Genomic DNA, 24,151 nt, shown 5'->3' on the forward strand with positions numbered 1-24,151 from the left:
GTGAAAAAGTTGGCTTAAAGCTCAACATTCAGAAAACTAAGATCATGGCATCGTGTCCCATCACTTCATGGGAAATAGACAGGGAAACAGTGGAAATGGTGGCTGACTTTATTTTTTCAGGCTCCAAAATCAATGCAGATGGTGACTTCTGCCATGAAATAAAAAGATGCTTACTCCTTGGAAGAAAAGTTATGACCAACCTAGATAGCATGTTCAAAAGCGGAGACATTACTTTGCCAACAAAGGTCTGTCTAGCCAAGGCTATGGTTTTTCCAGTAGTCATGTATGGATGTGAAAGTTGGACTGTGAAGAAGGCTGAGCGCCGAAGAATTGATGCTTTTGAACTGTGGTGTTGGAGAAGACTCTTGAGAGTCCCTTGGACTGCAAGGAGATCCAACCAGTCCATCCTAAAGGAAATCAGTCCTGAATATTCATTGGAAGGACTGACGTTGAAGCTGAAACTCCAATACTTTGGCCACCTCATGCGAAGAGCTGACTCATTGGAAAAGACCCTGATGCTGGGAAAGATTGAAGGCAGGAAGAGAAGGGGACAACAGAGGATGAGATGGTTGGATGGCATCACCAACTCAATGGGCACAAGTTTGAGTAATCTCTGGGAGCTGGTGATGGACAGGGAGGCCTGGTGTGCTGCAGTCCATGGGGTCACAAAGAGTTGGACACGACTGAGTGACTGAACTTAACTGATGTCACATCTTGGGTTTCCTAGGTGGCACTAGTGGTAAAGAACTCGCCTGCCTATGCAGGAGTTGAAAGAGACACAGGTTCAGTCCTTGGGTAGGGAAGATCCCCTGGAGGAAGGCATGGCAACACACTCCAGTATTCCTGCCTGGAGAATCCCATGGACAGAGAAACCTGGTGGGCTATAGTCCATAGGGTTGCAAAGAGTCAGACACGACTGAAGCAGCTTAGCAGGCAAGCATATGCCACATCTTGCCTTTCTGAAATGAAGCAAACTCAGAGGAAAACAGAGATAGGAGAGAGATACAGGTTGCCATTTGAGCTCATTTCTGTCCAGACTTGATCTTTTCAGACACTTGAGTGATCCCTTTTCCTTTGGGATAGTTTAAATGCTGTTCTTCACATCCATAAATGTGAATGGTCAAAGTGAAAGTGCAAGTCGCTCAGTCGTGTCCAACTCTTTGTGACCCCATAGACTATACAGTCCATGGAATTCTCCAGGCCAGAATACTGGAGTGGGTAATCTTTCCCTTCTCTAGGGGCTCTTCCCAACCCAGGAATCGAAGCCAGGTCTCCCTCACTGTAGGCAGATTCTTTACCAGCTGAGGCACAAGGGAATCCCAAGAATGCTGAAAATCCAGTCTATTCCCATGGTTTGAGTGGTCTGTTCCCTGATAACTTCCCCATCTCTTCTAGGGCCACATTCCCTCTTGATCTCTCTACATGACAGGTTTTTGGAACTTCTGTCAGTTTCGAGAAAAAGCCATGCTCTTTTCTACCCAAGCGACTTTGTTCTTACTGTTTCCTTTCCTCCAGAGTTCTCCAGGGCTCTTTCTCCACTTTCAGATCTCAAGTTCAGCACCATCTCCGCAGAGGCTTTCCTCACTGTCCAGTACAGATGAAACACACAGCACATGTGCTCACTCACTGGCTGTGAGTTCCCTGAGGGCAGTGGCCTCACATGACTTGTTTAGCATGGTTATCGCATGCCTGGCACACAGTAAGTGTTATTGAAATACTGGTGGGCCAGTTCCTTGACTTGTTCTGCTTTCCCTGCTGCCTAGAACTCCCCCTCCTTATTGCTTTGCATGATTGACATCTTTTTTACAGTGCATTTTATTTTATTATTATAAGTATATATTTATTTGGCTGCACCCAGTCTTAGTAGCTGCATGCAGGATTTTTAGTTGCAGTATGGGGGATCTGGTTCCCTGACCAGGGATGGAACTCAGGCCTCCCTGCACTGGGAGTCTGGAGACTTAGCCACCAGACTACTAGCGAAAGTGAAAGTGAAGTCACTCAGTCGTGTCCGACTCTTTGCGACCCCATCATGGAGCCTACCAGGCTCCATGATCCACGGGATTTTCCAGGCAAGAATACTGGAGTAGGCTGCCATTTCCTTCTCCAGGGGATCTTCCCAACACAAGGTTCGAACCCGGGTTTCCTGCATTGCCGACAGACGCTTTACCGTCTGAGCCACTAGGGAAGGACTACTAGGGATGTCCAATAATTGACTTATTTTAGTCTTACCTCAAATATCATCTTCTTCGAAAGCCTTCCCTGATCATAGACAGGGAAATAGACAGGGAAATAGATGTCCCCTTATCACAACCCTCTATCACATCACTGTTTTTATTCTTCATTAAACTTAACCCTAAGATTATCTTTTTAAATCTTTCATTTATTTACTTACTCATTTTCATTCTCCAACTAGAACACAAGCTCCATGAGGGCAGAGGTTGTGTTTGTCCCATTCAAAGCTTCATTTCCAGCACCTTCAGAAGTGCCAGGCTCACAAGCTCCCAATAAACATATATTAACTGACTGAATGAATGAAAGCCACGCACTACAGCTGGCAGTTATCTGTGGGCTCTTCGCAACAACCTTGTTAATCTTCACGACAACCTTATGAAGTAAACACTATCCCACTGTTAGTCTCATATTATAGAGAAGAAAACTAAGTCTTACAGAGGCAATGCAATTTGCCCAAGGTCGCATTATCAGTGATTTGAGAAGCTGGAATTCAAATCCAGTTGTGCGTGTTTTGCAGATCACAATTCATCCTCTACCACTAAAAATGTCTGTTTTATTATTCATGATGTGAGTTTGGAGATCAAATGGGATTCCTACTTCTCCCACCTCCCCCCTTGCCCATGGACCTTACCCTCCTCAGGAAGAGCGGCTGGGCAGCTGCAGCTCTGCACCCTCAGGCGCGTGGGGTGGGGCCTGCCCTGGGGGGTTCATCACGTACCAGGAAGCAGCAGAGTGGGGTTTTCTACTCTAAAAGAGACAGCCAAGAAGTGGCTGGCCTGACTCACACCAGGACCTTTCCCCCAAATTCACGAATCTGATCAGACACTTCCCAAGGGGCAAGTGTCAGGGGTGGGGAGGGTATGAGGTGTCTGGAGAGAAAGGCAGAACTATTTTCCTAATACTTCCAAGAGAACCAAAGTTTCTGTTCAACACAGAGAGAGGGAGAACAATTGCCCTTCTCCAGCCCTCTGAAGAGACTTAACACGCACAGCCCCCTGTTATAAAAGAAAAACCTCCAACCTACAATGGAAGTTGGAGATGGGGTGAGGGGTGAGGGGTGGAGGTAGGTGGGGTGGGTAGGAATATTATCTAGCAAGAATACACAGAAGAACTGTAGAAAAAAGATCTTCATGACCCAGATAATCATGATGGTGTGATCACTCACCTAGAGCCAGACATCCTGGAATGTGAAGTCAAGTCGGCCTTAGGAAGCATCACTATGAACAAAGCTAGTGGAGGTGATGGAATACCAGTTGAGCTATTTCAAATCCTAAAAGATGATGCTGTGAAAGTGCTGCACTCAATCAATATGCCAGCAAATTTGGAAAACTCAGCAGTGGCCACAGGACTGGAAAAGGTCAGTTTTCATTCCAATCCTTAAGAAAGGCAATGCCAAAGAATGCTCAAACTACCACACAATTGCACTCATCTCACACACTAGTAAAGTAATGCTCAAAATTCTCCAAGCCAGGTTTCAACAATACATGAACCATAAACTTCCAGATGTTCAAGCTGGTTTTAGAAAAGGCAGAGGAACCAGAGATCAAATTGTCAACATCCACTGGATCATTGAAAAAGCAAGAGAGTTCCAGAAAAACATTTACTTCTGCTTTATTGACTATGCCAAAGCCTTTGACTGTGTGGATCACAATAAACTGTGGACAATTCTGAAAGAAATGGGAATATCAGACCACCTGACCTCCCTCTTGAGAAATCTGTATGCAGGTCAGGAAGCAACAGTTAGAACTGGAAGTGGAGCAACAGACTGGTTCCAAATAGGGAAAGGAGTATGTCAAGGCTATATATTGTCACCCTGTTTATTTAACTTATATGCAGAGTACATCATGAGAAACGCTGGGCTGGATGAAGCACAAGCTGGAATCAAGATTGCTGGACCTCAGATATGCAGATGACACCACCCTTATGGCAGAAAGTGAAGAAGAACTAAAGAGCCTCTTGATGAAAGTGAAAGAGGAGAGTGAAAAAGTTGGCTTAAAGCTCAACATTCAGAAAACGAAGATCATGGCATCCGGCCCCATAACTTCATGGCAAATAGATGGGGAAATAGTGGAAACAGTGGCAGACTTTATATTTTGAGGCTCCAAAATCCCTGCAGATGGTGACTGCAGCCACGAAATTAAAAGATACTTACTCCTTGGAAGAAAAGTTATGACCAACCTGGACAACATACTAAAAAGCAGAGACATTACTTTGCCAACAAAAGTCCACCTAATCAAAGCTATGGTTTTTCCAGTGGTCATGTATAGATGTGAGAGCTGGACTATAAAGAAAGCTGAGCACCAAAGAATTGATGCTTTTGAACTGTGGTGTTGGAGAAGACTCTTGAGAGTCCTTTGGACTGCAAGGAGATCCAACCAGTCCATCCTAAAGGAGATCGGTCCTGAGTGTTCACTGGAAGGACTGATGTTTGAAGCTGAAACTCCAATACTTTGGCCACCTGATGCGAAGAACTGACTCACTGGAAAAGACCCTGATGCTGGGAAAGATTGAAGGCGGGAGGAGAAGATGACAACAGAGGATGAGATGGTTGGATGGCATCACCGACTCAATGGACATGAGTTTGGGTATACTCCGGGAGTTGGTGATGGATAGGGAGGCCTGGCGTGCTGCAGTCCACAGAATTGCAGAGTCGGACGCGACTGAGCGACTGAACTGAACTGAACTAACAGTATCAAGGCTCTGGAGAAGGAAGTGGCAACCCATTCCAGTATTCCTGTCTGGAGAATCCCATGGACAGAGGAGCCTGGCAGGCTACTGTCCATGGGGTCGCAAAGAGTCAGACATGATTGAATGACTAAGCACATCAAGGCTCAGCTCAGCCAGCTAATGTAACAATGTGTGTGCGTACGTGTGCGTATGTGTGTTAAGTTGTTTCGGTTGTATCTGACTCTTTTGCAACCCCATGGACTGTAGCCCTTCAGACTCCTCTGTCCATGGGATTCCTTATGCAATAATTACTGGAGTGGGTTGTCGTTTCCTTCTCCAGGGGATCTTCCTGACCCAGGGATCAAACCCCCATTTCTTATGTCTCCTGCATTGGCAAGTGAGTTCTTTACCACTAGCGCCATCTGGGAAGCCCAATATAACTATATCACTTCTAAAAATTGGCTCAGCACCTCTGTTCTACCTTTTGAGTCAAATTGAAACCTCTTTTGTGGACAAGACTTTTCACTGCTGGCTCCTCTATAGTCTTATCTGCTCCTCTGGCACCTCCACAGCCAATACCCCTGGAGTAGCCATTGTGAACATCTTATAATTCTTCACTTCTCTGGGTTTTTGTAAATGTTATTTTTTTTTCCTCTACATGGCAGCTTCCTATTCTATAAATCCTATATGCTTTCAAGATTAGGTGACTGACCATGAGCAGTTTGAAGGCAGAATAAGTTGTACTCATCTCTGTATCCTTGGACCTCTTCGAGTGCCTGCCTTCAATGAGCATCGAAGTGTCAGCTCAAAGGCAACCTTTCTAGAATTTTTCCTGCTGCCCCTAGTTTGTGCTGGGAGGTCTCCTTCTTGCTGTTAAAGCACTTCAGCATATTTATGTTTATTCTTTGAATGCTATACTTTAAGTGTTGTTTTTCTTCTTTTTTAAAATTTATTTTTTAATTGGAGGATAATTGCTTTACAATGTTGTGTTGGTTTCTGCTGTACAACAACATGAATTAGCTATGAGTATACTCATATCACCTCCCTTTTAAGCCTCCCTCCCAATGCCCCGTGTCCCACTCCTCTAGGTCATCACAGGGCTTCCCACCAGCTATCTGTTTTACACAAGGTACTGTATATATGTCGATGCTACGCTCTTAATTCATCCCACCCTCTCTTTCCTCCGTTATGTGTAAATCCATTCTCTATATGTCTGTGTTGTTTTTCTTGTTTTTTCAGGTGAAAGGGGTGTGACTGGTACATCACTGCACCCTAGTGTTAAGCCATGGTACCTGGCACATAGTAGGTGCTTGATAAGTTAAATTTGAACGCAATGTCTTCTGAATCTCCAACATGGAAATCTCTATGCCAGGCACTATTCAGTTCAGTTCAGTCTCTCAGTTGTGTCTGACTCTTTTCGACCCCATGAATCGCAGCATGCCAGGCCTCCCTGTCCATCACCAACTCCTGGAGTTCACTCAGACTCACGTCTATTGAGTCAGTGATGCCATCCAGCCATCTCATCCTCTGTCGTCCCCTTCTCCTCTTGCCCCCAATCCCTCCCAGCATCAGAGTCTTTTCTAATGAGTCAGCTCTTCGCATGAGGTGGCCAAAGTACTGGAGTTTCAGCTTCAGCATCATTCCTTCCAAAGAAATCCCAGGGCTGATCTCCTTCAGAATGGACTGGTTGGATCTCCTTGCAGTCCAAGGGACTCTCAAGAGTCTTCTCCAACATCACAGTTCAAAAGCATCAATTCTTTGGTGCTCAGCTTTCTTTATAGTCCAACTCTTACATCCATACATGACTACTGGAAAAACCATAGCCTTGACTAGATGGACCTTTGTTGGCAAAGTAATGTCTCTGCTTTTTAGTATGTTGTCCAGGTTGGTCATAACTTTCCTTCCAAGGAGTAAGCGTCTTTTAATTTCATGGCAGAAGTCACCATCTGCAGTGATTTTGGAGCCCCCAAAAATAAAGTCTGACACTGTTTCCACTGTTTCCCCATCTATTTCCCATGAAGTGAAGGACCAGATGCCATGATCTTAGTCTAGAGGGACATAAAGTTGTGTCTCTGATCCTAGGGGGAGAATGAGACATGAAATGTTCACATATATGTTGTCCAAGGTACTATGAGATAACTTGAAGACAATGCCAAAGAAAATTTAAAAGAGGAACAAGTTTCTGACTTGTTTATGGTAAAAATTATTACACACCCTCCTTTCTAACTGGAACTGAACACATCTGTTGACTACTTTCTTAATGGGCTTAGAAGTACCTTTTGTGTGTCCAGTGTGAAAGTAGGTGGGTCATAAATACTAAAGCAAGAAAATAATGCCCAGGTGACAGGTGTGGAAGGGCCTCTGGTTTTGAGTTCAACAGCATCTGAGAAGTTTGACTTGGGGTCAAGGGTTGGGGTTACCCTTCAGATACAGTGGGCTTTAGATTCTACACTGAATGGAAGCAGAGGGTGAGTCCAGGAAACAGTTGAGTTAAAGAGGTAGCCAAAATGGGTGCTTCCCAAATTGCTTTGTTAGCCTCTTGGGCCAGTTCCACTGTCTGCTCCCCAGGCCTCCAGGGTTGCTGGGCACCTCCTGAGAGGAAGAGAAATGAAATACTCAGGAGTGCTGGGATGCGGGAGCAAGAAATCATCCAAACCAGCAAACAGGATAGCCAAATTATCTTCTTTCCTATTGGAAGCATTTGGTCTAACTTCTGATTTGTGCCTAGGAATCATCTGTCCACAGCTTCATTACATGAGAGTGTTGACACTGAATAGTCCTATAGGATAAGGCTCTTGCACCCGAGCATTGTGAATAGCGTAGGACAACAGAACACAAAGGTTAAGTGGGCTGGATATAATGAATTCTAATTTGTCTGTGAGGGTCCCTGACTCTGTTTCTGATCCTGCTACTGATGCTAAGTCACTTCAGTCGTGTCCGACTCTGTGCGACCCCAGAGATGGCAGCCCACCAGGTTCCCCCGTCCCTGGGGTTCTCCAGGCAAGAACACTGGAGTGGGTTGCCATTTCCTTCTCCAATGCATGAAAGTGAAAAGTGAAAGTGAAGTCGCTCAGTAAATGTCTGACTCTTGGTGACCCCATGGACTGTAGCCTACCAGGCTCCTCCATCCATGGGATTTTCCAGGCAAGAGTACTGGAATGGGTTGCCATTGCCCTCTCCGGTTTCTGATTCTAGGTGGCCTTAAAAAAATCCAAAATAGGATTTTCCAGTATTCTGTAAGATAGGGCATGGAAGAGCATGTTTGTTGTAGGGTTTAAACATAAAGGAGATAAGGGCTGGAAGTGCCTCCTTGGTCAATATATAAATTAGGCCAGACTGACATCTCATTTTCTTCTTTTTCTTCTTCTTTCTTTTTAAAGTAATTAGAGAGGAAGTAGTGGAAGAGGAGAATATTGAACAAATATTTTGACTAGTCCAAATGGACTTGTTCTTTTTCAAATTTACAATTTTCATTGCATCATTCATTTGGAATTAATCATGGTTTTGTGAGGTTTCAGAAACAGTTCCCTATTGCTTTTTATTATTTAACTTTCCACATCTGTGTCTTTGGTACTCTCGGATGTTAGCCAACCAGAGGAAAGGGGCTATGTCCTTTTGAAATTCGAGCCCCTTCAGCATCCAGCGCCTTGCCTTGCACATAGTGGGTGCGTTAATAAATGCTTGTTGAAGAGTTAGGTCCTTAAGAGGAAAGTGAAGAGGAAATATTTCTCTCGTGATGAGAGCGAATATTTCTCAACTTATTTCAGATATGAATCAACTACTCAGCAAAAACATGCTTCTGTCTGCTCACCACTTATAGAGAAATGCTTTGGTTGAGATTGAGAGACTGTCTCGAGGATAATAAAGTGGGAGGAGATCTGAAGACCCAGAACCACCACGAGGGGGCGGAGTCACAGAGAGTTGGAGAGTTTCTGTCCAATCGCGAATCCTGCGCAGTTACTGAAGCCCGCCAGTCGAAGCAGCCGCGTGTCGCTTTAGGTGTTTCTGCCCAGGAAAAGCTGCAGATTCCAAGGCCGACTCCAGCAATGGCCTTTGCAAATCTACGGAAAGTGCTTATCAGTGATAGCCTGGACCCTTGCTGCCGGAAGATCCTGCAAGACGGAGGGCTGCAGGTGGTGGAGAAGCAGAACCTGAGCAAAGAGGAGCTGATAGCCGAGCTGCAGGTTAGGCGAGCGTGAGAAAGACAAGGGCTGTGTGGCATCCTCCGTGGACAGTGGTTGACACACTCGGCCCAGCGCGCCCCACCCTCACCTCCTACCTGGTGGTCAGTCTTGGGGGTCTCCCGAGTTTGGGGGCTGGGGAAGGTGGAGGGAGAAAGAGGGAGGAACCAACGTCTACAAGCTGCAGGATGCAGACTTTCCGTTCAGTTTGCAACGGCGTGTTTCACGTTGGAACGTTTCCCGCCAATATTGCAAAGTGCAGGCTGCGCGCGGGATGCCAGCGCGGCTTCCCAGGGCCTTTGCGCGCAGTGGCCCTGGCAGCCCGGGGCCTTCTCTCCCGCCTCGTGCGGGGATGCCGGGGGGAGGGGCGCCAAAGTGGCTTCCCTTCTTGGAACTCAGGGACCGGCGAGCCTTCCCTGGCCGGCCCAGCCCTGGCTCGCCCAGCCAAGTCCTGCCTTCCCTGGGGGACGCTGGCGGAATCCAGCCTGTCGCGTGGCTGCTCCAGCAAGCTCCCCTAGAAGCCGCAGGGAAAGCGGCGGGACTGGGGCAGCAAACGCCATACCCGCCTTTAGTCTGATGCAAGACTACGAAGAGTTTTCACCGCCCCTCGGCCGCCTGGGAGCGCTTGGAGGAAGGAGGGGCGGGTGATGGGGGGCGCCAGAGATCCCCGCGCCAGCCGCGCGGCCGTGACCGCGGCTCCGGCGGTCTCCGCCAGCGGTTTCAGCCGATGGCCTCACCTTTGTCCTCGGCGCGGCAAGGTATGGCCACATCCGTGGAGAATCCGATCCCGAACGCTCCCAGGAAACGTGTATTTCTTAGCAAATCTTTCTCAGGAGCGTATCACCGCTTGTCGTGTTATATAATTAGGGCGGTCTACTTCGGATCTTTCTTCACCTTGTTTGTAAAATCTCTGCGAGATTTGGTAGCCTCGTCTAAGCTTATAACATTTATTTTGGGAACTCTTCACTCCCGTTACCGCACTTCTTACTTCTGGACTGCGCCCAGCGCCCAGGTGTCTCCCTCCCACCCGTCCGGAAGTATTTTCCCTTGCCCCCCAACTCCCACACCCGGCCTTGTAGCCTCCTACCAACTTCAGCCAGACTCAGCGCAGATCCACCCCTCCATCTTTCACTCCTCGAGAGGCCCTTAAATCAAACCACGGGGGTGGCCGCTGTTGCTCTAGCGGTGAGGCAATCACACGGTCTTCCTAACTGTCTTTATATCTCCTGCTGGGTTTCTCCTTGGAACCCTTGTTGGCTCCGGCCCCATGGTACTGTATCCAGCCCCTGTCCTGTACTCAGACTCTAAGTTTGACTGGTTCCTATCTTCCAGAAGCTTGTCAGCTGGTTAGGGAGCCTGGTTAATAGACTGTGAAGCTAGTGACCAGATAACATAGTACTTGAGTGCTAAATGAGACCATCAGAAGCCTAAGCCTCTGCCTGCTCCACTGCTGCTCAACTGGGGAGGAGAGGGTGATCAGCCTTGACTTGGTGGGGGCCAAGGACTCAGGAGCTGATCCTTGGAGCACCCTCGGCGTGAATGCGAGACAGGCACTTCACTTGTCACCTCCTCGTTTGTGCAGATGGCAGCAGTGACTTTGGCTCTGGGCAATGGCCAGAAGGCAGTGTAGTGGTCTCTAGATCCTCACCTCCACCAGACCACCGGGCTGGGAAGTGTGGATGGGACTCGGGGGCTTTCCGGCTTTCTTGTGGAAATGAAAATCCTGTACCCCTGGGGTAGGGTGGGATGAGGGAGTGGTAAGTGAGTGGAACTGACAAGAATGGGAGCCCTTGGTCACTAGTTGCAGGGTTCAAGGATGTTGGGACGTTGACTGGGAATCGGGGGCTGGGACTTAGAGGATGTTTTAAAGGCACTGCAAACTCCTGGCAGGAAGAGAGGTGTTTGTTGGCTACATTGTTGAGGGATTTGGGCATGCCCAGTTTTCATGTCTGTCTTTGTAAAACAACAGTTTGGAATCCAGGTTAGTCTCCTTGGGCCAGTAAAGGACTCCTATCCAAGCTACCTCTTGTTATTCTGAGTGGAGAGGTATCTGGGTTAGCGGCCCCTGGCCTCCCCCGTTTAAACCTTTTTCATACGGAAAGAAACTGGAGCAGGTTGCCAGAACCACGCCTGGCCTCCCTTCACACTCCTTGGTATTCTGGGCAGGCACGGTTTGTTCTCTCTCGCTCCGTGGTCAGGAAGTACAATCATTCCCCAGAACCATGCTTTTCAGACTTGAAGCAAGTCACAGCTCATTAGTGGGCATTGAAGTCCGTTTAATGGGTCGTGATTAGCATTAAAAAGAAAAAAAGTAAATATCAGAGAGCAATACAGATAGGCTAAATGTGTTTGGTACTGTGGGTCTTAGTCAAAAGTTTGGAAAACACTGGCTTGATATAATAAAGCTTCTTGTTGGAACTCAACAAAACTCTTATTTAGACTGTGTACCCCTCTTCTATCATCTTATACAAATCTAATAATAAGTATTAAGTCTTACCACGTATCAGTGGTTTTAGACTTTGACCATGACCCACAATAGGAAATTTACTTTACACCGTAACTCAGTATACACACACATATGTGTACACACATACACTCAAGTTTCATGAAAGAACACCCATACTATATGTGCTGTGTTCTGATATTTTCTTCTGTTTCATTAAATAACAATGCTGGTCAGAGTCCACTAAACGCAGGCTGGTAATGCATTTAACTTTCTGAGGCACCTTTGTATCTTTATCTCTGAATTTTAAGAAAGGAAAAGAAGGGAATAAATTTCCATGCAAGAGTCCATGTTTTGAAAGGCTCTTTTAAAATAGCACGTTTCCAGCCTTTACAGTAGGATTTGGTTGGCAAAGGTTACAGAGCCATCTACTTAATGAGGATCACATATACTGTGCCAAACCGTGCCTACCTGCATTCTCTGTAGCCAGGGGAACATAACCTGGAGACTTTCTTTGGCATCCCCTATTACATAAGTCAGCGCATGCTTGTGTATTTGGTTGTTCAGTTGTGAGGCAGGAGCAATGCTGAAATCACCCCCAAGGCGAAGGCTGTCCTTCTTGGGAAAGGAAGCGTGTGTGAACTTGAGGAGCATGAATGGGTTTCCACTGCTGAGTTGGCATAGTTTGTCTGGAATAGCCATAAATCCAGCAGAACAGGGTCCTGCTGTTTTCCAGCTCTGAGGCCACTGAGGGGCTGGGAGTAGGAAGGCACACCAAGTGTGGTGAATGCCTATTCCAGCCAGCTGTCATACACGGATACAGCACACACAGAGCAGAGAACAGCAGACAGCAGAGTGGGTGTGGTGTTGAGATTCCTGTCGCAGGAGCGCCAGAGAGGACCTTGGGATGCTGCAGAAGAAAATTATAACCACAGCAAACTTCTGAGAGGATGTGGGCTGCAGTTTTCAGAAGTAGAGGAGAGCTGGGGAGAGCAGGGAGCCACGTGTCAGAGGGATGGCAGGGTCCTGAGAGGGGGGCGGTGCCTGGGAGTGCAGACTCTCAGTAAATGTGTGCAGATTGACTGAATCCTAACTTTTTTTTGAGGGGGGGGTGGCCACCACGCGTGGCTTGTGGGATCTTAGTTCCTTGACCAGCTGTTGAACCTTACCACTTGGCCTTGCAAGTTTGTGAACTCTGGCCACAAGCTATGTCCAGATCGTGTGGGACCAGTGTCTGCTGAATGAAAGTCTGCAAAGGCAGATTCTCACTTGGGATGGGCGAGTTCTGCTTGTACATCTCAGCTGGTCTGACTGGAGGCTCTCCAGACCTCGTGGCTTCAGAGAAAGCTGGGGCACACCCTTGAGGGAAACAGAGACTGTAGGATAAATCTCCATAAGGGAGATCCTTCCACGGAGGCTCTGCTTGTTAAAAACTCTGTGCTGTTTCTGTGCTTGTCCTTGGAGTCTGCAGCGATGGGGTGGACTCCTGGGGAGTCTGTATGCTCTTCTGCAGCCAGTCTGCCCTGTGGGAAGATTCCCAGGGTTTGGTGAGGGGCTGGCAGCTTGGAGAGAGTATTCAAGGAGCATTCTATTTCAGAACCACAGACACGAAAGGGTGTGAAGTGCTGGTGAAGGGTCCTCGATGCAGCTCTCTCTGGTCTGGCAGAGCTCCAGCCAGTGAGCATGCATGAAACATTCACACCTCCAGAGAAGTAGTTTTTCAGCCTTTTCTAAAGAATCATCTCAGTGTTGAGAAGCCCTCCAAGTCTAAGTAGACTGCAGAGTAAGCTTCTTTTCTCCTCTCCCCTCTGTGGAGGGAAAAGAACCCTCTGTTCTCCCTGCATTTAACTTGTCCAAACTTGTTCCTAGGCTCTGGACTTGTGCAAGTAAACACGAGTGGGCCCTTACCCTAGAAGCCAGATGCCAATAGCCCCTCTTTGTCTTTGGAATCCATGTGGTGGGAAGGGAAGAGAGAAGGTTCTCATGGGATCCAGCTGGGTGCCCCACTGGGGAAGTGCAGGGCGAGTTACAGGTTTCAGATCAGTTGTCTATTCCAATGCTCTTGTGTTACTGGAGGAGACCGGGGTGGGGGTGACATAACTTGGCACAGTGACCCCGCATGTCATTGGCAGCACAGGGCCTAGAGCCCCAGCCTCCTGGTTCCCAGCTTGCTGCTTATGCAGACGCCCTTGCAGCTTGCTCATCAACCAAACCTGGGACAGCCAGAGTTGGGCAGAGTGTGCATTTGCTCTCCTGCTCCATTTCCTGGGCCTTCTTGATGCATATTGGCACAGCATCCTTATTCTGCAGAAGATACTATCAGATGCTGGGCAAGCCTAAGGACGATTGTCCCCGGGTCTGGCTTAGCACAGGTAAAATGGCTGTGATGAACCCAAAAAGTCTGATTTTTCACATAGATTTAGTTTTAGTCTAATAGTGCCTGGTTTTCTGAGCAGCTGTGAACCAGCTTAATTGTTTTCTCCCCTTCCCTCTACTGTGGTTTCTATTTTAGGAAATGTTTTTCTTTTAATAATTTGCCTTTTATTAACTTCACTTAGTCATTCAGCCGACCAGCATTTATTGAGTGCCTTCTATGTGCCAGGCATAGGGGCTCACAAAGTAGAATCTGATCCCACCTCACCTCTTCAGTAGCTCCATGTCTGATGAAGAAAGTGATGTCCCTTGAGCTGGGCCAGATATCGTGCCAGGGGTTGTACCTGTCCTGTCTCATTTCCTCCTCACACACCTGAGGAGGCCGAAGCTCAGAGTCTTAGCTTGTCAGGGCTGGAGCTTGGATTTGAACCCAAGCCTGACTGTTGGCAAAGGCTCTCAGAGGGGTGTGCGCATACACACGCCTTCCTTTGCTTGAACGTATCCAGCGTCAGCCAGCCTGCAGGGACTCCCACCTTGGACAGAGAGGCTGTACAAAGACCAACTCTGTGGATCCAGGTGTTTCTTTTTCTGCCTCAGGACTGTGAAGGCCTTATTGTCCGCTCGGCCACCAAGGTGACCTCTGACATCATCAACGCGGCAGAGAAGCTGCAGGTGGTGGGCAGGGCTGGCACGGGCGTGGACAACGTGGATCTGGAGGCCGCAACCAGAAAGGGCATCCTGGTCATGAAGTAAGTCGTGGAGGTAGGGGAGTGAGTGTGGAGACTGACCACGTGGAGGGAGGAGATGCCTGTAGAGTCAGAAGGGGGTCCAGGAGTCTGCCTGCTCCAGGCTGAGAGCAGATGGGGTGGGGGCAGATCAGAGCGGGTGACAGGAAGCCAGGTGTTCTTAGAAAGACAGACTCTAAGAGTCCTTTTATCTTGATTTTTTAAATTTTTAAAAATAGAGTCTCTTGACCTTTTTGCTCCTTATAACCTTCATTTCCAGAGAAGAAAAGACCCAATAGAGGGCATAAAGGGTAAACATGTGTTAATATTCTAAAAATAATAAGGAAAATCTTTTGAGAAACGAAAAATAGTTTCATGGGTTTTATCTCTATCTTCCTTTCTGCAAGATGGGTAGAATCAACATTGCCCTTTGATTTATCATGTGAGGAAGATTTCTCAGTGCAAAACTTGGGGAGAAATAGGAGGAGAAGCCCAACAGGAGAAGATAAAAGTATTAGCTTTGTTCCTAATAAAAGCCAGGTTGGGAAACTTGATAAAAGTCTGTGGTCAAAGGGCCACCCTCTGCCTCTGTCACAGGTACAGATGTGTGACGCTAACACCACAGTGTAAATCAGCTGTACTCCAATAAAATAAAAGCTTGATGGCGTGGAGCAGCAGAGATTTGTGCCTTTTGTAGGCAGGTCGGTCCTGAAATAAGAGGAGTCAGATAAGGGCTGAGCCACACACGTTTCTCCCCATCTAATGAGATGCTTCTCTGCCTCTGGAGAAGTAAGTCTGGGTAGAGAGAGGCCAGGTGTGTTTCTCCAATGGGGGTCCCTCTTCAGGAAAACATAAAGCCGGGGCAAAAGGGTTTTCTTCCAACTTTGGGTTTAGGGCAGGAGTACCTCACAGAACTCAGGGCTGGTGGCATGGGGTTGGGGGTTTGCATTAAGAACAAGTACACTCAAAATGTTGGAGAGAATGTAGAAAGAAGGGAACACTTACACACTGTTGGTCGGGATGTAAATTGGTGTAGCCACAGTGGAGAGCAATATGGATCTTCCTCAAAAAAATAAAAATAGGCCTACCACATGACCCAGCAATCTCATTCCTAGGTATATTGGGAAAAAAATGCTAATTTGAAAAGATGCATGTACCCCAGTGCTCATAGCAGCATTATTTCAGTTGTCAAGATGCAGAAACAACATAAATGTCCATGGACAGATGAATGGATAAAGAAGTTGTGACACACACACACACACAAACACACACAATGTAATGCTGTTGTTTAGTCTCTAAGTCGTATCTAACTGTTTGTGACCCCATGGACTGTAGCCCACCAGGCTCCTGTGTCCATGGGATTCTCTAGGCAAGCATACTGGAGTGGGTTGCCACTTCTTACTCCAGGGGATCTTCCCAACCCAGGGATTGAACCCATGTCTTCTGCATTGGCAGGTGGATTCTCTACCACTGAGCCATTCTGGGAAGCCCATATAATAGAATATTGGCCATAAAAAGAATGAAATTTCGCCATTTGTGGCAGCCTGGATGGTTTTGGAGGGCATTAGGAAATAAAAAGAGAAAGACAAGTACTGTGTGATATCACATGTAAGGAATCTGAAACATATAGCAAACTAGTGAATATAACAGAAAAGAAACAGATTCACTGATACAGAGAACAGTCTAGTGGCTACCAGTGGGAGGGAGGGGCAACATAGGGGTATGGAGTTAAGATGTACAAACTATTAGGTATAAAATAAGCTACAAGCATATATTGTACAACATGGAGAATAGCAACAGTATTTTATAATAGGTATAAATGGAGTGTAAACTTTAAAAATTGTAAATCACTATATTGTACACGTTTAACTTATATAATATTGTGTATCAGCTATACTTCAATTTTTAAAAATCTAAAGAAATGACCCATAAAGCTAAACAAGAGAAATAAAGAACTGGTAAGCTCATGGAGCAGGAGAGCAAGCTCGGGGTGCACTGGAGGCTTTCCACAGGGACAGAAGTGGGAATCCTGGTCTGGCTAACAGATGACCCCCTTCTTTTTCCATGCACAGTACCCCCAATGGGAACAGCCTCAGTGCTGCAGAGCTCACCTGTGGAATGATCATGTGTCTCGCCAGGTAAGTGAGTCCCTAACCTCTGAGGAGAGTTCCTCTCTGCGGTCTGTCGGTTATTATGACTCCCTAAGCAAACTGACCCAGAGAAGCTTAGAAACACTTCAGCCTGGTGATGTGCAGGCTGCTAAAAACCTTCAAGGCTGTCAGGCCTTGACTGGTCACTCATTATCCTGGTTCTCACGTTCATTACCTGGGAGCAGGCCCATTGAGAAAATAAATACGTGGGTGATCTTCTCTTTCTCCTTACTCACTTCCACTCTCCACACACATCCCCTGCGCCGGTCACAGTGGTAGGTGTCCACACACACATGAAGCCTTCTCGGATCTCGAAGCCTCACAAATGCTGTTTCTGCTGCCTGGATATCTGTCCCTGCCATTTCTTTCTTTAACTCTTAAAACTGTTCTTCAAGGTTAAGCTCGAGTGTTAATTCATCCAAAAAGCTCTCTCTAGATTCCCCAGCCAGGCCGATTCTCCTGGGGCTTACCTCTGTCACTGTCCTTGCAGATCTGTATGTAAGAGAATGGAATAGAAAGCTTCCCTGGGATCCCTGGGACCATGACCTGTGGGTTCATAACACAAGAGATCTCAAAGGGTCAAATCTCTTAAAGAGAAGGGACAGCCTAGGGACCAATGAATATTGCACAGATGTACACGAGTCTTACTGTGTTGGATGGTAAAGTGACTGTCTGAGCTCCTGCTGTTGAACAGGTAGTGGGTCATTGGGAAGGACAAGGAGCCAGTGGACAGGCAGAAAGATGCTTTGGGTCCCTTCGCAGGTCCATGGATCCTTAACCAGGGAACCCAGGCAGCCAGGACTCCTTACTTCTCTACTCAGGGGGTCTGAAACCTTCTGGGCCTGAGAAATGATTCTTTCCCCTTCTCAAGACCTGGAAGAGGGTCTGAGGGCACTCACCTTTGCTCTAACTCTTCCTAAGAGTTCTACCTGAGATCGTAGGTCTTCACTGATACTGACCTGTCAGTGAAGATGAGAGGAGATTGGAAAAAGGGAGGAATAGGGAGAATTGCCCAGCAGAAGGGACCCGGTCCAGAAGGGGTCCCTGCATTGGCTGTTTGGATCTCCCAGAACATCTAGAGAAGTATTGAGGCCTGATGCCCTGGTGTCACATGTGCTATTAAATTCAGTGGTGTTTGTTTGTTTGTGTTTTTGAGGGATGAGGGAAGGATCCCAGTGCAGCTTTCTAATTCTCTCACATTTTTTTTTTTGGAGGTGATGTTCCCTTGGGAGTCAGGAATAGTTTTCCTCCTATTCCACGACCAGCTTTACTTAAAGGAGTTGGCAAAGTGGTATGATTCAGGTTCCCAACCACTCATCATAACCTCAGTCATCAAAGATGCATCAAAACTAATAAGGGAGCACGCTGTGAGAAGGAATCACCGGTCTCATAACTCCCTGTGCGCTGGTTTAATCAGTCTGCTTTCCCAGCCAGGCAGCAGTAGAAGGGGTTGGGGTGCGGTGGACAGAGAAGTTGAGACACTGGGCAATGTGGGTGGAGAGCAGGCCGGGATGGGCCTTGCGCTGGGGGACTTCGACTAGATGCCTGGTCCTGAGGAGCTGGAGAAGAACAAGGACGTGGAAAGACAGTGAGGAGAATGCAACAAAGGTAGACGTCACTGTTCCGCCTGTTTTCCTTCCTCTTGTTAAGTCAGGTCGGCCTCCATTTAATTCTCAGGAGATCTTCTGCCCACATGTGGCCCTGCTCACACTGGCTTGCTGAGGACCCCACAGTGTTAAAACCTGAGACCATGGCCAGCTGGGTGGAGCACCCAGAGAGGGGTGTGGGTGTTTCCTGTACCCAGAGGGCGGGTGTGGGGGTTTCCTGTACCCAGAGGGCGGGTGTGGGTGTTTCCTCTACCCAGAGGGCAGGTGTGGGGGTTTCCTGGACCCTGTGGTGCCACAGGCATACCTCAGATGGCACCATGCAGCCAGGTGGGCAGAGGTCGGGAGGCGAGAGGACAGAGGAGGCAGATGGCGGCTCTGTCTCCCTCGGGCAGGTTTGCTTCTTCGAGGCGAGTCATTGTCCTCAGTGCAGTGAGGACTTTGTCCTTCTTGCAGTGGGGCCTGATGGGCCAGAGTCGTGAGATGGGGCTTCTTCCGTGAGCTTTGTTGAGTTTGCCCGTGAGTTCACAGGGCTGAGACAGCAGGGCAGGTTCTCTGTCAACCTCATCCTCAGATGGAATCTGTGCCTGGTAACGTGTAGCCAGGAAAGAAAGCTTTGTATCAGAACTCAGGGAAGTGGAAATAAGGGAACGGTTATCTTGGAATCTCTGTTTTCTCTCTCGCACATGCAGACACGCACACGCGGCTGAATTTTATGGCTGGCAGGAAAGCCGGCATTGAAATACTTAGGAGGCTGACTGGTGGGGATGCCTTCCTTGTCTTTGAATTCATTCTGCTACTTCTGGCTGAGTGATGCTGGGCAAGGTGTTTAACCCCCAGTGCCTGCAATCTGCCCCCAACTCTCCCGCCCACCCCCGCCATGCAGTTATTGTGAGCATCAAATGAGCTGATATTTAAACATTGCTCCTTATCTCCTCCTTTCTCACTTCTGGAAGAGCCTGGAGGACCATGATCCACATAACATATCTTGCCTCTGATTTCTCACATCACCCTAATTTCCTGTGTCCCCTCTGGAAAACACATGGAGAATCAGACCTCCATGTTGGCTGATAGGAGGGGATAGGCTGTGGAGTGTGTGGGGTGTCGTGTGTGTGTGTGTGTGTTTGGTGAGACAGGAGGTGCTACGGTTGTTGGAAGTGTCCAGACTAGTACCTGCTCACCCCAGTGTAGTCTAACTCTCAAAGGAGAATAAGTATTCAACTATCCCCTGATATAGTGGGAGATGTCACAGGTTGTAGCTCTGAATGAAATAAGAAAATGGAAATCTTTGTGCTTCTGGAACATTTGGTGTTGTTAAAATCCCCCAATATACCATTTCATTATCTCTACAAATGCTGGAGGATTAGCTTTTGCCTTTTACATGTCCGGAGTCACTGAGGCCAATATTGAAGCAACTGAGATGGACTCAGAACCTCCTGCCCGACATTTGGCTGGAAACAATCCAGGGCTCCAGGCCAGGTCTTGTCAAGGGATCCTCCTGCTACACTCCTTTGTCCATCCTCGGTATTTCTGAACCTGAGCCCCCAGACCTAGCTTGAGCTTGTCTTCATCAGGGGATGCCCGGCAGAGGCAGTGGCCATGCAGCCTTCACACTGCGCCTCCTTCCTGGGCTGGTGGGGTCTGGGTGGGCCTGCTGAATGTGTCTGTCCTTGCAGGCAGATTCCCCAGGCGGCGGCATCTATGAAGGATGGCAAGTGGGAGCGGAAGAAGGTAAGCGGCTGGCCTTGCCTCGCCCTGCCTGGCTCGGTGTCCACGGTCTACTGCAGGTGCTGACTTCAGCTTCTTTCCCTGTTTGCAGTTCATGGGAACCGAGCTGAATGGAAAGGTCCTAGGAATTCTTGGCTTGGGCAGAATCGGGAGAGAAGTGGCCACCCGGATGCAGTCCTTTGGGATGAAGGTAAGAGGTCACCAGACCTCTTTGATGTGGGGCTTCCTGTGGCAGTTTTGGAAGAGGCAGCTTTGCTTGAGAGAAGCTGAAGGCTTTGTCCGAGGAAAATCTGATGCCCCCTTTAGAGCCCCTGAGTAAATGGGTGGTAAAGCCAGGGAGGGAGGGGACATGGGCCCACCGACCTAGACCCTTGAACTCAGCATCTGGGAATACTTGGTGGAGATCCTTCAGCTCTGGGATGAGTAATTGCCCTGAGTCCCCGTGAAGCAGAGTGGAGTCTTATCCTGCCTGTCCTTCCCTCCCCTTCTGTGAGGGCCTTCTGGTTTTGCTGCTTCTGTCTCCTGTGATAATTCAGAAAGCAGGAGCAAATTTGTAACCCTGCAGCAGAGCCATTGCTGTCCCGTCTTCTAGCTCCCCTCCACAATCCAGAAGAGGTTGAAAGGTGCTTGCCTATACACTGTGAGGGACTTCCCTGGTGGCTCAGACGGTAAAGAATCTGCCTGCAATGCCAGAGACCCGGGTTCAATCCCTGGGGCAGGAAGATCCCCTGGAGAAGGGAATGGCAACCCGCTCCAGGATCCTTGCCTGAGAAATCACATGGACAGAGGAGCCTGGCAGGCTACAGTCCAGGGGGTCACAAAGAGTTGGACATGACTGAGCAACTCACACTTCCACTTTCATACACTGTGAAAAGATCATAGAGCTCGCAGTGGCTGGGAAAACTCACACATTTCTCAGGAATCTTCCCTGACCCCACCGCCCACCAAGGCTCTGTCTTAGCCTGTGCTTGGAGCTCAGTAGTTCTTCTGGTTGAGCGAGGGTTTTCATCAGAAGCAGTACTGCTCCCCAACCCCCACCCCAGGACCCATCCAGAAGACCATGCCAAGAGAGAGGAGACCCACCAGGTGCCCACATGGGCGAGAGAGGTGTGGCAGCTGGGTGGGCTGGTGGGCATCTCCATGTGTACTGTGGCTGTGGAGAGAGGGATTGTGGACTCAAGCTACAGCCAGGAAACATTAAGGAAGATGGTTTTGAAAATCAGATTATTTCAGGTCTAGAAACATTTACATAAAGCTGTATGGAATTTTCGCTTTTTTCCTTTGCTCCTTCCTTTCTCTATGTCCGTCTCACTTTGCATTAGGAGAGACCTTATAGATTAACCCTTAATTTTATATCAACCTCTGAATTTTGTAAGTTTTTGCTAAGGGCTCATAGCAAATGGATGGTTAACAAGGACCAGCTGGGCATCCCTTTGTACCACAATCTCCATCTTCTCTACTCACCATATCGACTGAAGTCAGCCAGACATCTCTGCTAAGCTTTAGCACCAGGAGGGAGAGGTACCTTTTTCTGGCTCCCTGTGAGAGGGGGCATGGCCCAGCAGGATCCATTGATCATGGAAGCGGACCAAAGCCATGTCCTTTGTGCAAGCCACAGGGAGCACTCTCTCCTTTTTGCTTGTTTGTGAGGGCTCAGGGTAAAGGTTCAGCTCCTGGAAAATTCTGATCATCTAAAAGCAGGGGTCAGGGGTTCAGTAAAACTCAGGGAGGGCACGTGTACCCGAACACGTGAGTGCTTCACTGATGACGTGGTGACTTGGGATGGTTGCCAGACCCAGCGGTCATTCTGTCACGTGCGCGGCCCTCCCGTAGGCACCACAGTGCCCTGGGCTCTTCTGGCTCGGCCACACTCATTGTCAAGGACGTGAGACTTTTGTGGTGACTTAAGCCAGGCAAAAAAACCCTACCCTGTTCCCTGAATAATTTAAGTGATTGATAAGCTTGTCCATTCTTTCGGCATGCACGCGTGCTCAGTCACTCAGTTGCATTGGACTGTTTCTGACTCCATGGACTGTAGCTCACCAGACTCCTCTGTCCATGGGACTTCTCAGGCAAGAATACTGGAGTGGGTTGCCATTTCCTCCTTCATGGGATCTTCCCTACCCAGGGACAGAACCCCACCTTGGCAGACGGATTCTTTACCACTAAACCACCTGCGAAGCCATCTTGTTTCCTGAATAATTAAGTGATTGGTAAGCTTGTCTGTTCCTTTGGCAGCACTCAGCTACTTAACCGCAGCCCCGGCTGCTTCCCAGAGGCACAGAGGGATACAGGACCTTGAGCATCAGCAGCAGACGTGACTGACAGGGCTCAGCTCAGAGATGTCTGGACCCTGCATATGAGTGCTCATCTGTGTCTCTGGGCATAGCACATACCACATGCCCACATGCTCTGTCCCCAGCATGGTTTTGAGGGTGTGGGTACCTTTTTGTGTTGCAACATATATCTGCTTCTCTGGGGGGTTCTTCTGTGCAGATGTCTCTGGAGGGTCACTAGACTGTTTTGCTTCTGGTCCATGTTCTTTGTAAACCTGAAACACACCTTGGAATGTACCCCCACCCCACATACACCCCAGCCCCTCCAGAGCAGCCTGGCTGTGGTGCTTTCCCACTGGCCCAAAGTGGCCTCTTTTTGTAGTCAGCTGCTCATTTTGATCCAGCTCCCTAACAGCTTCCTGGGTCTGACACATTTTGAATCATATCTCAGTGCAGAGAAATCACTGACCTGCATCATCTGAACCTTGGTTGATGTTTGAGCAGTTGCGGAGAGCAAGATTTTCTAAAGGCCAAGGAAGGAAGATTCTTGAACAAATTGCTGAAGAGATGATTTATCAGCATCCAGGCAGGATGAGTGTTTACTAAACACAAGCTGTTTCAAATAGTCTTGGTCTCTCTTTGGAAATCAGTGGTAAACTGGTAATATCATGGGACACCCTAGATGTATATGTCTTGACTATTTAAAATTATAATCATGTAATAAGTGAATGCATTCTCATAAAAATTGAAATTTAGGTAAAGGTCTCCTAGATGACCATCCCAATCCGAGTTTCCTCAGGTAACATCCATTTGATATATGTCATCTTGGACTTTTTCTATGTGTTTACATGGAATACAGGTTTCTGGGATACAGGTACAGTTCTGTATCTGTAGAGGATTTTTAGCCTAGAGACAGTAGACTGTTGTGCATGTTTTTAAGATAAAAACATATGTCTTGGAATAAATAGATTTACTGTATTTTTAAACCGTTGCATGGAATTCCTTTGAAGGGATAAATTGCTTTTATTTGGCAATTACCTCAACGATGAACATTTTAGATCGTTTGTAGAATGTGGACTTTAGCAAGCGTTGGTGATGTCTTTCATGATATCTTTGAGATTGAGATGGAGATCATGAGCTTAGTGCTGAGGGTTTAGTAACTGGCTGAAGGATGTATTCATCTCGGTCTGCAGGGGGACTGGTTCAGGATGGTGCAGGGCTCTGCCTTGCTCCCTGTGCTCATCAACAGCCTGGATGATGTGTCATTTGTCGATGACAGGAAGCAGAGGGAAGTAATTAATACTTAAAAGTTCAGACTTAGGTCCTAAGAGGCATAGGAAGTCTAGAATGGTTGGGTACCCTAATAGGAAATTTAATTGGAATACGTGTCAGTGCCCCACATATGAGCCCCCAGAGCAAGTAGGCTTGGGTGTAGAGGTGTTTATAAAGGCTTTTCCAGGACAGGAGGCCTTTAGTTGACAACATTGCAGTGTGATTAATTGTGACATGGTTGATAGAAAAGCTTCTGTGACTCTTGGCAGCATTGAAAGAAGATGACTTTCAGAACAAGGGGGTGACATTCTTCATGCTCCGTACCAATCAATTCCTGTTGTGAGTATTTGAGCAGTCCAAGACCCCATGTTCTGCAAGACTGTGAAACTTGGGAGATGATAGAGTGACAGCAGCGGAGCCCACACATCTGTGCTTCCTGAGAAAGGGTGGAGGCACTGGGATCTCTGAGTTCATCAAGATGTGGGAGTCACAGGCAAGGC

At 47.8% G+C, this 24,151-nt stretch overlaps 1 protein-coding gene across 2 annotated transcripts in view; it reads left to right on the top strand.

The window, feature by feature from the left end:
• Positions 1 to 8,888: 8,888 nt before the first annotated feature.
• PHGDH (phosphoglycerate dehydrogenase) overlaps positions 8,889 to 24,151 on the top strand; it is a 31,157-nt gene continuing 15,894 nt past the window's right edge. The window contains exons 1-5 of one of the 2 annotated variants that reach the window (XM_086392149.1): positions 8,889 to 9,083; positions 14,494 to 14,645; positions 16,694 to 16,759; positions 20,052 to 20,106; positions 20,195 to 20,293. In XM_086392149.1, the coding sequence (XP_086248275.1) occupies positions 8,946 to 9,083; positions 14,494 to 14,645; positions 16,694 to 16,759; positions 20,052 to 20,106; positions 20,195 to 20,293 (510 nt within the window). In that variant the 5' untranslated portion in view covers positions 8,889 to 8,945. Of the gene's footprint in view, positions 9,084 to 9,328; positions 9,839 to 14,493; positions 14,646 to 16,693; positions 16,760 to 20,051; positions 20,107 to 20,194; positions 20,294 to 24,151 lie in introns of those variants that run through there. The other variant, XM_086392150.1, reaches the window with a different exon arrangement.

This window comes from Bos grunniens, chromosome 3, assembly GCF_055505025.1.
Source record: "Bos grunniens cultivar Pamir isolate PY7600 chromosome 3, Bosgru_T2T1.0, whole genome shotgun sequence".
NCBI classification, from domain to species: Eukaryota; Metazoa; Chordata; class Mammalia; order Artiodactyla; family Bovidae; genus Bos; species Bos grunniens.